We start from the raw sequence: 14,673 nt of genomic DNA on the forward strand, positions 1-14,673 counted from the left end.
GCCCTGCCCTGCCCTGCCCTGCCCTGCCCTGCCCAACAGCAGCGGGCGGTGCGGGGCTGCCCAGCGACCCATCCCACCGCTAGTGCGGGAGTCGGTGCGCAGAACTGTTCCTTGTCCCGGGAGAGAGCTCCGCTTTGCTGTGCGGGGTATTGCGGCTGAGACCCCGCGGACACGGGAGCCAGGAAGCGCCTACAGCGCTCCGCACCGCCGGGCTTGGCGGCTGCACTCAATTTGGAAGGCTGTGAATTTATTTTTTTTTTCGGCGTTTCTCACGTATTTTTATGTAGGTATTGTTTGTTCTCAGCTCCTGTGCAAAACGCGTTGCTGGAGCAATAAATGCTGAGTTCCCTGTGCTGGCTTAACAAGGCTCGCATGAATCATTCTGCAGTGGGGAAGGTCTTGATGGAATGAGTGATCCTACTCTCTGCTCTCACGTCTGGGGTGGGAGACAATTACTTGCTTTCTGTTGTAAATGTCAGCACTGTCAAAGACCGAGTGCAGCCTTTGCTCTTCAAGGCTTTAATTTTTTGAAGGAAAACATTTTTTTCTCGTTAGTGGCATTTTTGTTTGCAGAAGTCTGCCTTGGTGCTCTTGAAAGCTGACCTTTGTGTCAAAACCCAACTTAAATAAGAAGTTGGTGTTCTGGGCTTGCGTGTAGGTTTGGGAAATGCTCCGGAGCTCAGGTTTGCTGATCCTTCCAGCATCTCTTCCATTACTGTTCAAAATTCCCAGCCTCTTCACTTTTTGCAGGATTGCCACGTCTCACCTACGAAGTGGGGCACGAAACTCGCACCTCTTCCCAAGGTTTTGTAGAACGTGTGGCTGTGAACATATTCACGTATTAGAGAAATGGCCTCATCAAAAAGTTAATTGCTTCTAACAGCACGCTGGGAGGTGAGCGGGACACCTGCCAGGCCTGGTCTTCCCTAAGGTCTCAGCCAACTGGCCCGGCCATCAGCTTCTCTCAAAGTCTGGCTGGGTTTGTTGGCCAGCTGGATGCTCCCCACGGCCCAGGGCTGGGGGATGTTGCTCCCCTGCCTATTCAAGCATGTCAAGTGTCATATGGCGGCTCTGAACAGCCAGTCAGTGGTAAGAAAGCAGAAAGATGGCATCATGTGGGGAATACGGGCTGAAACGCCTGCCTCCGCCAATTATTCATGCTACACCGAAAGAGCTTCCCTCCTCTTTCTGTGCCTTCCTGAAGGGTCTGTTTGCAGGAGGAGCCGTAGCCTCAGATTTGTGGTTTCTGCCTTGCTTGGGTGGCTCGAGGTCTTTCTTTCTTTACTTAAAACAGCATATTTTTATAATTTATTGAATTATCTGAGAGCTGGAAAGTAATATTTAGATGTTACACCTTCCCTGTGGCTTGGCACCAAAGCTTGCATTTGTAATTCATAGGTAGGCCTAGGTTCAGCTCTTTTGAGCTGAAAAGTGACCAAGAGCTTAATTTATCCAAGCCAGCTTTGAAACAACGGTCTTTTTTGGTACTCTTTTACATTTGGTAGGGAATGGACTGGAGCAGCCATCAAGAGGGAATGACTTCTGTTCTCCAGGTTTGCTGTGTCTAGACAAAGGAGACTGCTGCTGAGCACTGTGGTTTTGGCATCTTAAAAAACGGCGTGAAATCAGATCAGGGATTATCCCAGGCATGGGACTCTCTCCCCGCCGTTTCCTTTACAGCAGTTGTTTGTTTGCTACTGAATTTATTTTAAACGATGGCTTCTCCCTGTGCTTGGAATATTCCAGCATAAAACAAACAAACAAAACCCAGCATACATGTAATTATTTGAAGCATCGAATCTAAGTTTAGCAATACGACATTTTCCAGCACACCTAACATCCAGGACCTACGGCACATGTCCATGGCAATGGGCAGATGCTGTGCTCCAGAAAGCTCTGTAACATTTGCAGGACGGAGCCTTGTGATCTGCCAGCAGATGAGCAGCAAAAAGGTTTTAGCTTCTGTTTGGCTTCTGTTTAAGGTCGTTTTTCTGGTCAGTTTTTTAGCCTCCAGGATTGCATATGTCCAGTGAGGCTGATATGGAAAGGACCAGAATATCCGTGTGCTCCAAACTAATGGGAACCTGGAAGAGAACAGGCAAATGGAAAGCGTTTCCTCAGTGGGATTTCCCCCCAGACCAACATTTTGGTTCTCAGTGGGGACAACACGGGCACTGCAGGCCCTGCTCCCTGCCGCTCCGCAGCGGTGTGAGCAATGAGCAGATGGTGCAGTGCAGTGGAAAATCAGGACTCCAAGAAAGCACAGAGTTGAAAGCAAAACCCCCTTCAGCAGAAAGCGACATGGCTTATTTCAGTCTAAAATGAAAAACTGAGATCCTTGGGCAAAAAATAGAATGCGCCTTCAGAGCTGCATCCACTTATGTGAACTGCCTCGTTCCTTTGCGGTGGAGAGAACATCTATCCCTTCACAGCTGAGGGCTTCCTTATCTCATTTGTTGTCTTTCAGTTCATTGATCTCGTTCCTCCGTGCTTTCACAAGACTGTTCTTTGTTGAACTAACAACCGTGGTTATCTCTGTATTTTCTTCCACTTTTATTTTACTGAACACCGAAGGCGAATCTTTCAGAATTTCTTCTCGCTGAGGCTGCAGCATGACCTAAATTGCATCCATCCTTTTTAAAATCCACTGGGCCATAAGCAGCCAGCCAAGGTAGGTAAGAATATCATATCAAAACTTTAATTCTGCTTCTGTATTTGTGCATGAAGTGGTGAATTACCCCTGAAAACAGAACCATTTATTCCATGGGGTTATTTGTTGTATGCAGTCTCTGCACTTGGGGCTCTGGTAATTCCTCTCAGGCCCCTACCCCACTATACCTGCAGCCCAAAATAAGGGCTCCCGCAGCCCTAGCCAGGCTCAAACCCCATAAGCTCCCCGGCCAGCACTAAAGTATGGGGTAAGTGCCAGGCAGGAGAACTCCTGCACTCGCTGTGCTATCTGGAGCTAAAGAACGATTGGATTACAGCTCGGCTGGCTGCATTTTGGTGACCTAGATCATCTTCATACTAGCTGAAAAATAATTTAGCAAACCTTCGTATGAAAGCTTATCCAAGATTAAGATGAGATGATATTTATTTATCACAAACCTGGTAAACCCCTTGTCGCTGGCATAGCTGGAATAGTTTATCAGAGCTGATATTCTGATGGCTTCTTTTTGTGTCTCTGTAATGTTATCATACCTAAAATGAAATCCTACATTACACTCGCCTTTCTCTAACATAAAAACCGAAATTATTTTTCTAAGACACGGGAGGTTTAGTAGTTCTCATTTAATTTCAAGCCTTGAGTAATAACAAAAAGGTAACGTATATCTGAAAACCAAGAGCTTGCTTTGACTTTATTAACTTTCTCCACAGAAATATTCAGCTGTGGGAAAGGATAACATATGTGTTTGTATATCTGTGTGTGAGCATGACCTCTGCTCCTCACCTCCTTCAGCACCCACCGTGTTAGGCACCAAACAGCACAGATAAATAATGCAGGGCCCTTGCCTGGGACAGCTTGCTATTTAATTCATGCGTGCTGCAGTGAAGGGTCAGAAAAAGACTGGAAGTGGAATGTGGGAAGAATAAAACAGTAACGTTCTGTCTTTGTAAGTCATGGTCATTAAGGATGGTATGGGGCAATTTGGTGGAGTGACGAGCGCTGTTTGCTTACTGCCCCTCCGGCACTGTGCATTTTTTTGGGCATTCCCTTCCAGATTATTATTAATTGTGCACATGGGGTTTTTCAATCTGGAAGTAGCTGCCTCAGTGCCTGCTTCTGCCGCGGTGGTGAATATGAAGCCACTATCTATGTTAGCATCAATGGCACTTTCACTGTGATGCGTTTCACTGTACAGAGAACAAACACAGTTACTATGGCAGTGTAAACACAAATACATACTGCGCTGCTCAGAGTGATTTGTATGTGCTGCAAAGTACAGAGAATGTCTTCATCTGAACACGTTTGCGAAAGGAGGATGAGATTATCTCACTTTGAAACTATTTTATAAATATTATGGAAACCAAGACTTGTTCTGAATAACCCCACGTCTTAGCAGATATAAAAGACAAATCCTTTGAAGCTAAAGGAATCAGACAAGGCAGGTGCTTGTTTACAGTAGCTATGTTCAAACCCATAATGAATGTGCTTTAAAAAGATGTACACAACTTGACAGTTCTGGAAGCCGGGAGAAATTCTCTGGGAGTGGTTTATTCCACTCTTTCAGAGAGTTAATACAGGAATTTAGCTGTAGTGGATGAAGAATAAGTTCCAGAGAAAGAGATGGATAAATCTGGTGAGTACTTAGTACTGGTACTCAAGATGTTTAGATGTTTCTTTGCACTCCATGTGTTAGTCTTAGGAGGCCTTGGAACAATGCAAGCTGAAAGTTGAACACGTGATATGGGCCCTTGCCTTGCTGCTGAAAGCTAAATGCCTCGTGATCTGAAATAACGAGAAGCTGACCTTGATATCAGCATGCACAGCTCGAGTGCTTTATACAGCTGTTTATCCAAAGCTGATATTTATACATGTAGGTTCATAAAGAAAGGAATCTTGGATGGAATTGAAATTGAAAGTGTAATCTGCACCTCATAGAATCATAGAACAGTATGTGTTGGAAGGGACCTTACAAACCACTTGGTTCCAACCCCCTGCCATGGGTAGGGATGCCTTTATCTAGATTAGGTAGGGCAGAACGTCGGGACATGAGGTGGGATCATAACAGGGACAAAACGGTGGTGAGCACTGCTTTGGGGAAAGAAAGTGTGCACTCAGCAGTTAGGCGATAACTTATTCCTAGCAAGGGTTTTCTTCTAAGCCCCAAAAGCTGCAGGTTGGTTTGTGACCCCAAGCCTCAGTATATATATCCCAGTGCATATATCCTAAGACCCAGTTATTTTTTAATATTACAGCTCAGAAGGTCTTACCTACTCATTTCACTAGCCTAAATCCTTTCTCAGGACCTATTCTGCCTGCAGAGCATTCAGATTAATTGTCAAGATTTCTAAAGGCTGCTTTGAACATGATTACTTCCTGTGAATTTTACTGCAAGCAAAAGCAAAGCAATGTCACGGCAAAACTGCAGATTTCTCTAGGCTGGGCTGACACATGAATGTCTTCAATGTGAATTCAGTACTAGAGAGATGCTGAGGTAAAGCCAGGCCTGAAGGCTGAGGATTGCTATTTATACTCCAGTCCCCTGGACTCAGGCATGTCAGGCCATACGGGACATCTCCCCTGTGCTATGTGTTAATGATCCAGAGGAACATCACCATCCATTCTGCTAAGTATTTTCCTGGCAGCCGCTTGGGCATTTGCAGTGCAGGCAAGGTGGCAGTGCTGATGAAATCTGCTATGAGCAGACTTCAGCTTGCAACAGTACTGCACTGTTTCAACACTGATGAGAAATTCACAGGTAATTGACTGTACAAAGCCCACCAGTTTTTCAGATCCATCCTTTATTTTTTTCCTGTTCAACTGCTCTAAATGCGGTGTGCATTTCTAGGTAGTGTGGTAGTATCATTCTGCACCCAAGCATTCCTGTTGTTTCCCCTGGGACAGCTAAAGAGGGAAAGTTTTGAGCATCTGCTCCATCAGACACAGCCTTGTCTCACCCTGAGTCATGCCTCTACCACCAGCAGCTATCAGGACTCCTGCTAGGTGTGTAAGAAGAGCTAAGCTCTTGGTACATCTAACTTATAGAGCTGGAGCTTATGTAGAGCACCAGGTAGTATGGATCTCACAGTGAACCGCAAGAAACGACTGGGGTGGCTGACTGGCATGAACAAGCAAATGTCCATGGCATTACTTTGGAAATCATGCAAAAGTAAAGGAAGAGACAGAGCCTGCCCCACAGCTTTCAGCCACAGACTGAGTGTGTACTGCAGGGAATGACGGTGGCTGCAGGAGCTGGTCTGATGCAGCCCAGTGAGTGAGGGACAAAAACAAAGGGAGACGGGCAATGAATTTGCCAGTAGTGGTGTCCTATGCAGCAGACAGACATTGAGACAGTTTGGAATCCCTCCCTCCAAACTCCAGTGGAGATTGAGAAAATTGATTAAGCCTCCACAGACAGCAGTGTCTTTCTGAATTAAGGTGATGTGTCTGAATATCTCATTAACACTGCATGGCGGAGAACAATGATATCTGTATCCAAACCACTAAGCTGTACCGCAACATGCCTGCTATCTCAGGGAGAAGAGTAGGTGAGGAAAGCAGAAAGAAGGAGCAGCTCGTTGCATATGGATGCTTTATCACCTCTTCTCCACCCTTCCCCAGTGGGCACAGATACCTCTGACTGCTCTTCGTTGTCTGTTTAAATCACATCAATTTAAAAGGGTTATAAGAGGCTGCATTTAATCAAAGCATTTGTTACGTCCTGGTCTCCTTGTCCGTCACCTTTCCCAGATGTATCCAGAGAATTATCTCACTGGAGACCCGTTTCCCCTTGAGGACCCAAGGGGAATATCCACTTAACAATTAAAGAACAATTGGAACTAAGAGGATGCTGGCGGCCCTGTCACCTCCTCGGAGCGGCCCAGCCCTGCTGCCGCCATCTGCCCACCCTGCTGGGGGTAAGCTCCCACAGCAGAGACGGGCGTTGTGCTCAGATATTCACGGGAAGAGCTCATCGTAGCAATATAAAACAACAGAACAGACTTTGCCCTTTTTTATTTTGTGTCCTTCTCCCCTGTAAGGAATGCAAACAGGAGGAATTTCAGAGGCGCGACGGAGACCGTGGCACACCCAAAGCCATTACAGCGCATTGAGGCTTCCAGGAGGTGTCAGATAGAATAATTGCAGTGTGCTCTGGTACAGTATGAGCCACGGCTGAGATTTTTCAGATCCCACTGCAATGAATGGAAGCTGTATGTCCAGAGCCTCTGAACCACGGTGACAATAAAGCTGACGTGCATGAAAACACCAATTTAAAATGTGTGCTCTACAGAGGGCAGTAAGCCATACACATACAATGTATTCATGCATTTGGCTTTGGCCGAAGAGTAGTTCCACACTATAGTTTTATTCTGTTGTGTTTTATTTTAGGGCAGGGCAGACACGCAGGTAAGCGCAACCCCTCAGGAAACCGCGCGCCAACTCAGTGCCCCCCGCCGGAAGCGGACCCACAGCGCGCGGCCCCGCGGCCGTTGCGCCCCCTGGCGGTGCGGAGAGTGGAGGAGGCGGCCAGAGCGCGTGCGCGAGGCGAGCTGAAGGCACTTCTCGCGAGACGCCGCGCGTGGCCGTTTCCCGCTCACAAGATGGCGGCGCCCGCTGAGGGCCGGTTCCGCACGCGCGATGTGCTGCTGCCCGGCGGCCCGTCTGACTTCGGGTCGCTGCTGCTGTCGCCGCCGGTGCTGGCGGGGCTGGAGGCGGCTGGGTTCCACAGGCCGTCGCCCGTCCAGCTGAAGGCCATCCCGCTGGGGCGTTGCGGACTGGGTGAGTGGCGGACTGGGCGCCGCGCGGGACCGGGAGCGGGCGGGAGGTCCCCCGCCCCCTGACGTGTGTGGAATCCTTCCAGATCTCATCGTGCAGGCCAAGTCTGGCACCGGCAAAACATGCGTCTTCTCCACCATCGCCCTGGACGCGCTGCTGCTGGACAGCCCGGCCACGCAGGTGAGCTCCAGCCACGCGGTAGCCCTGGGTAGTGACAATCCGTGTTTTGCTGGGAAAGCGGCATTTTGTTCTGTGGGACTCGGTTTTGTTCGGTGTACCCCTGTAAGTAGAGTGTTCTGCTGCCAAAAGTTATTCCCCTCACACTCACCCCCCCCCCTTTTCTTTTTTTTTCATGACTGCTGTATTAATTTTGTAATTAGAAACGTGCCTGAGCACTTAGTGAGTTGTATATAAACAGTAGTATTTGAAATTTGAGCACCTCCCTGGCAAGGACAGGCTGGGAGAGCTGGGGCTTTTCAGATTGGAGAAGAGAAGGCTCTGAGGAGACTTTATAGCAGCCTTCCAGTACCTGAAGGGTTTCTGCAGGAAAGCTGGGGAGGGACTTTTTATGAGGGCAGGTAGTGACAGGATGAGGGGAAATGGGTTTTAAACTGGAAGAAAGGAGATTTAATCTAGATATTAGGAATAAATTGTTCACTGTGAGGGTGGTGAGACACTGGAACAGGTTGCCCAGTGATGTTGTGAATGCTCCCTACCTGGAAGCATTCAGGGCCAGACTGGGTGGGGCTTTGAGCAACCTGGGCTAGAGGAAGATGTCCCTGCCTGTAGTAGGGGGTTGGAGCTAGATGATCTTACAGGTCCCTTCCAACTCAAACCATTCTATGATTCTGAATCATCACAATTTGAAAATGTGCTTCAATCTCACGAACTGTTCTGTGGCTTTCAAATACAGCTGTTTGTTACTTACAGGTTCTTATCTTGGCTCCCACACGAGAGATTGCTGTGCAGATTCATGCCGTCATCACAACGATTGGGATAAAAATGGAAGGTTTGGAATGCCACGTCTTCATTGGGGGGACTCCTCTGAGCCAGGACAAAGTCAGACTGAAGAAATGCCACATAGCAGTTGGCTCCCCAGGTACGGGCATGCTTCACTGTGCTTCACTGGGTGCTGATACTTCATAGTGCAATAGTTGGTACTTCTGAAATCTGGATTCCTTTGGGGCTCTCCTTTACTACTAAAAAAGGGGCAGTGCCAAAAGCATTCAGACCAGTATGGTGTTTTCAGTGAGAGATTAAATATGCATTTTTTAAGGGTTGTTAAGATTAATTTTTAAAGGTAGCTATTAGAGAACCTATCTTAGTTAATGGTAAGTTAAATTATCATTAACTTAAACTTTGAGTTAATATTTGTGAAGCTCAGTTCACTTTTTTTCATTATACGTAGGTCGAATAAAACAGCTCATAGAGTTGGACTACTTGAATACTGCCAGTATCCGGCTCTTCGTTCTTGATGAAGCAGACAAGCTTCTGGAAGAGGGCAGCTTTCAGGAGCAAATTAAGTAAGAAAAATGCTTACCCTATGTATTTATCTGCAGATTGGATTAATATTTGTTAGTCATTCCCATCTTTGTCTCTCATAGTTGGATTTACTCTTCACTGCCAGCCAATAAACAGATGCTTGCTGTTTCAGCTACTTACCCTGAATCGTTAGCTAACGCGTTGACAATGTACATGAGAGAACCAACGTTTGTGAGGTTGAATCCTACTGATCCAAGTCTCATTGGTGAGTCGCATATATTGGTAATGTTGTCAATAGATGTGAAGAGCATGCTGAGACCAAAGCACACAGAAAGAATCCAAAAATTGTGAAGACGTTTCTCCCATTTAAGAAAAAACCTACCCTGTAAGATTTTATTTGGTGAATCTGTTTACATTGAAAAGTCCTTGTCACAGCAGTTAGAATAGCACCTTGGAGTATTTTTTTAATGGAAATCCTTAAACTGATGATTGTCTTGGTTTCATGCTCAGGGCTGAAGCAGTATTACAAAATTGTGAATTCCCATCCGCTTCCGCATAAAACATTTGAGGAAAAAACCCAGCACCTGCAAGAGTTGTTCAGCAAGATTCCATTTAATCAAGCATTAGTCTTCTCAAATTTGCACAGCAGGTAATAAATCCATTCCCGGATACATTTCTATGCACCTTTTATAAAAAGCAATGTGCAGATTTCTGAAATAGTCAGGAAATGTTGAAATAGTCTGAAATGTTAAAAATAAAGCTTTAGCACAGAAGTACCTTGTACGTTAGATTAGAGTGAGACCTATTATCTGTTGCCTATGTTCATTTATGAAACGACTGTCCTTAAGATGTTAGTGGAATCCTTGCCTGTAAAGAACAGCCTCTTGTTAAGAAATGTACATGGTTTGTTATGTGTCCGCTCTTATTTACTGTTTTTATTGTGTATGTCCTATTAGGGCTCAACATCTAGCTGAAATACTGACATCCAGAGGCTTTCCTGCTGAGTGCATTTCAGGTAAGCCTGTTCAGAACTTTCTGTTGGTTGAAGTTGTGTGTAAATATGACCTGACATAGGAAAATCCATCCTGAAAGCTTGATTTATATGGCCTCTGTTTGAATAACTAAGAATAGCATTAGAATCTTCATGGGTCTATAAGACTTGAGTATTAGTTAAATTTTTGCATTGATGAAGTTTTCAGCCTTCTGATTTGTTTGAGAATCGCTTTATGAATAGTTGGGCAAGTGTTGTCTTATTTGTTAAGGATAAGGTTATATTTGCAGCTTGAAGCTGTGGTTTTTGGGAACACAGATGTCGACCTTAAATCTCTTTATTTCTATTTTCTCTGTAAAAAGCTAATAGCTAGCTTTTAATGTTCATTAGAAATCTTCCTTTGAATTCTTAATTCAACAATTTTTCATGGCTTATGGGGTGGTAACATAAAAATGTGTCTAAAGTCAATGTTATTCAAATGGATTAAGTATCTATGTAATTGGTTTATTTTTAAAAGGAGCAAAATTATTATTTTAATGTATTTATTTTCAAACTTGTCTTGCTTATTTTCTTTTCTCATTTAGAATTGATGTTTGAGGAAGCTTCTCTCAAGCTTACCTCTCCTGTCATCTGTAGTTTATAAAGTAGGGTCTTCCAGGAGTTGTAGAGGCATAAAACTGTTGAACATAGGCTATTTCTATTTTTTTTTCCCTAGGCAGCATGAATCAAAGCCAGCGGCTTGATGCTATGGCTAAATTAAAGCAATTCCACTGTAGGGTTCTGATTTCCACAGACTTGGTGAGTCAGTATTTCATAGTGTACGTGACTGTTGCAAATAAAACTATTTCAGAGAATTAATTTGACTTGAACATAAATGTGCTTTTGAAGTATTTGAGTTGAGCACTGCTCAAGTGTGAAACTTAGTTGTCATCTATTCTTCTTCTGTTTCAAAAACCAGTTGTAATTTAGCTGTTGAATGGCAGAAGTTTGTAGAGATTTCAGAGGAATGGAGGTGTGTATACTCTAGGTGGGAGCTGTGGGAAAGATTAGGCTTTCCTTGATGTAGTATACTTGCAGTACAACTTCAAATAGAGCAGTGGTTATGTTTGAAGTACTCAGCTTTTTTTGGTTGTTGATTTGTTTCAGTTGATTGCTTGTGGTTCTATCATGAAAAAAATTAAAACTTACTGGCAGGTATTTTGATACTTGGAAGAAATATGCTTGTTTGTGCTGACTGTACAGAAAGAAAAAAGTGATCCATAGTTGTTTTTACATCCCAGTGCAGTACGTCTGTTTTCCATGTAAACTCACTGGAACATTGTAGATGCATTATAGTGTGTTGCAGCAACTCGAGTTACTACATGAGCAGTTGCTCCCAATGTGTTGCAGTACATGAACGGTTTTTTTTAAGCACGTTCCGTTATGAATCCACTTTTGCTTTTGTTTTCTCAAGACATCTCGTGGAATTGATGCTGAAAAAGTGAATCTGGTCATCAATCTGGATGTACCTGTAGACTGGGAAACGTACATGCATCGTATCGGCAGAGCCGGGCGCTTTGGTAAAAATGTTGTTGCATGGATTTCTCGAGATTGCACCGGTTCTCGTGGGTCTAGTTAGGTAATTATACTTTCTGTTTTACACCACAGGAACTTTAGGCTTATCTGTGACATACTGCTGCCGTGGAGAGGAAGAAAACATGATGATGAAAATTGCTCAGAAATGTAATCTACAGCTTCTTCCTTTACCTGGTACGTTCTGTCCTGTGAATGCAGCTGTGTATACTTTTTTCCCCACTGGTTTCTTTCTGCTGTTCATTCAAGACTTCAGGTATCAACTATTTGACATGAATATTTGCTGAAGTTGAAAAATTCTGACTGTACCAAAGTTTTTTATCCACAGTGCTTGTGACCACTTGTGCAACTGCTGTAATTATGCGAATTAATATAAAACGACTGTGTTGCATGCCTGCAGATGGAGATAGAAACTCAAAATCCAGCTGTTTCTTAAGCAACTACAGAGCTACTGGAATTTCCAGAAACTTAATATTAAGCCTTTCTGAGGCTGCAAGATACAGTAGAAGGAAAGGATAATAGAAACAGCCAAAGATTCGCTCCCTTGTTCTGCTAGAGTTGTAGCACTTAACCTTCTGAAATGATTTCAGACTTTTTTACCTGATTAAATAGGATATGAAAAATAGTTCACTAATGCAGTACTTACTGGATGAATTAGCTTCTTGATGCCTCCCACGATGGAAGTGTTCTGTATGTTTGAGCTTTTTAAAGAAGTGAAGGGGGGTTGGTTTGCACCTTTCACTTAACATATCCTAACATCTTATCTTTACTTCAGTATTCGTTTGAATTCCAGAAGGAAGGATGCACTTAATCGAGTGCTTGCTTGTTTCCTTTTTGTGCAGAGCCTATACCTCCTGGAATGATGGATCAGTTTGAAGGTTGGGAGGTTGAAGTCAAACCTGTTGTATACACAGGTGCTTCTGTGAATTCTGACACTGTGTGTCTTAAACCAAAAGAGCCAGTACTTCAGCCTGTCCAGAATAATTCTGCAGAAGTACCTCAGCCTGATTCTAACCTCCCAGTTGGTAATTCTTCAGTAGAGAAGCCAAAAAAATCTTTGGAGCAAAAGCTGGTGAAAAAGCACACAAATTCTGCTGCTGTGGGAAGAAGTAGCAGAAACTCCAAAACCTCCAGTTGCAATACAAAGCAGAGGAGTCAAGTAGAAACTGTCTCCAGAATGGCTGGGCAGAGTAACGCAGAGGTTCTAGATGAGGAAGCCTTGAGAAGAAATCTGCCCAGAATTCCATGCTTATCGTCTTTCAAAAACCAACAGAACAGTCCTTGGAACTTCTCAGAGTTTGTTGAAGACTATGAATACTTTATTAGAGAAGGGTTGGAGAGAGATGTTGAAATCTTGAGAAGCTATTCAGGCCCAGGAGAACAATGTGAATTCCCCAGAAATGGTGGTATTGAGTTGAAAGAGATGGAACAGAATGCAGACACAGTAGCACATGATGATGTGTCTGACAGTGATTCTTCATACAGTTCAAGGGCTTCCTCCCACAGTAGTGAAAATAACTCGTGTTTTGAAGCATTTTCAGACAGGCAGGTAAAGAATGTTGTCCCCACCACCTGTCAGGGTCTTACAGGCTTCTGTCCCACACCAGGGAAGCTGAAGGAGCTATCACAAGTCCCAAAGCAAAATCAGGTGAGAAAGAAAGTTCTGAAACAAAATGCCAAAGAAAAGAAAAAACATTCCCATCAGTACCCTGATCCTGCCCCAAGAAAAACTGAAGATGACTGCTCCTGTGGCTCTTGGGATGATGGTGTTCCTGGCTTTCCTCATGAGGCTTGGAGTTACGAAGACTACTGGAAATCTTACTATCAAGCATGGCAAAACTACTATGCTGCAGTTTCTCACTTTTACTACAGGAAAAGTTACAGACACTTGAACTGGATGAATGCTTATCGTGTCAACTCTGTCTACCTCCAGGAGCTGCTGAAAAGTGGTGATTAATGCACTGATGCTGCTGTTATGGGCAGGCTGCTTGGAAGACTAAATGGGCAATATCTTTGAAAACAGCTGCAGGTTGTTTTCTCCAGGTACTTTGGCAGACATTGAGTGAAGTGAACCACTGTCTTTTTTGTAAGCAGGCTGTGTCTAGGTAAATGTTTTATATGCATTCCAGCAGTGGTGTTACAAGTTGTTAATAAAATGAAATGGCAGACAACTAGATGTTCAGTTGCAGTCTTTAAAATACTAAGTAAACAAAAGGCAAGTCGGCTGCTTCCATGTAAGAATCATCAGTAAGGAGAAAACCAAACAAGCCCAGCTTTCTCTACTTGATTTTCTTCCCTGTGATTTTTGGCTGAAGATGGATTCACAGTGAAATATCAGAAGTTGCTTATACTCAGATCATTCTCCTCTGTAATCCTTAAGCAGAGGGCGCTGGTAATATACCAGTTAATAGTGGCAGACTAAAACCTGCATCTCAATACCTGTATTGCTAATTTAAATCCAGTTAATTAACACTGCATAAGTAACATTTCGCGAGCTGGATAAATGGCAAGCTGTGCTGTAGGGGGTGCTTTAATTATGTACGAGATGTGCAGCTATTATAACTGGCCTGGCCTCAGGGTGCAGGAGTATCAGACTTGCCATGCTTATAGGAGAGCTCTAATTAGAAATGAAATTACCTGTTAGCTCTAAATCTAATTTGTATTTCCTGTTTCGGGTGCCCTGCCTTTTATGTAGCTGTCCGGAACCAAGACAAGATGAAAGTAGAGGCTGGCTTCGGCTATTGACACTAGACTGACTTCACACTCATTTTGGAGCTTCATTTTTAGTACATGTGGGATCACAGAGCCAGATCTCTAGCTGGTTTTATTGATTTTGTTATGTTCATCAGAGCACATGTGGTCTGTTCTTTTCATGGTCAGAGACTGGGATTCCTTCAGTGAAAGCACTATTTCCTGCCTGCTCTGAATTGTACTTCCAAGGAGAACATTTGCTTGAATCTGGTGAAATGGATGTCTTCAAGGATACTTGATTACTCGCCTCCTGCTGCTTTCAAATTAATTTTGGGAAATACAATTCACTTCTGTAAATAAATTGCTTGTTGCTTGAGATTTCTTAATGCGGCTGCAGTGTTCCCATGCAAATCCTGTGCTGTCCCTGGCAGCACTTCAACCCCTTCTGTGCAGTTGTGGATCTAAATTTCATGCTGTGTCATTCAGACTCTCAGAA

At 44.1% G+C, this 14,673-nt stretch overlaps 1 protein-coding gene across 1 annotated transcript; it reads left to right on the forward strand.

Moving 5' to 3' along the window:
* DDX20 (DEAD-box helicase 20) lies at nucleotides 7,221-14,538 on the forward strand. Its single transcript, XM_021377136.1, has 11 exons — nucleotides 7,221-7,444; nucleotides 7,527-7,621; nucleotides 8,372-8,540; nucleotides 8,850-8,964; nucleotides 9,046-9,188; nucleotides 9,434-9,572; nucleotides 9,880-9,938; nucleotides 10,630-10,712; nucleotides 11,368-11,473; nucleotides 11,562-11,663; nucleotides 12,329-14,538. Exons 1-11 carry the CDS (start codon nucleotides 7,267-7,269, stop codon nucleotides 13,441-13,443), a joined length of 2,304 nt encoding a protein of 767 aa, XP_021232811.1. The 5' UTR covers nucleotides 7,221-7,266; the 3' UTR covers nucleotides 13,444-14,538.

This window comes from Numida meleagris, chromosome 25 (genome assembly GCF_002078875.1).
Source record: "Numida meleagris isolate 19003 breed g44 Domestic line chromosome 25, NumMel1.0, whole genome shotgun sequence".
Classification (NCBI taxonomy): domain Eukaryota; kingdom Metazoa; phylum Chordata; class Aves; order Galliformes; family Numididae; genus Numida; species Numida meleagris.

Coding starts and splice junctions, on each gene's coding strand:
- DDX20 (XM_021377136.1), top strand. CDS start 7,267: ATGGCGGCGCCCGCTGAGGGCCGGTTCCGCACGCGCGATGTGCTGCTG. Junction 8,965..9,045: donor AGCTTTCAGGAGCAAATTAA/GTAAGAAAAATG, acceptor TGTCTCTCATAG/TTGGATTTACTCTTCACTGC. Junction 11,664..12,328: donor ACAGCTTCTTCCTTTACCTG/GTACGTTCTGTC, acceptor CTTTTTGTGCAG/AGCCTATACCTCCTGGAATG.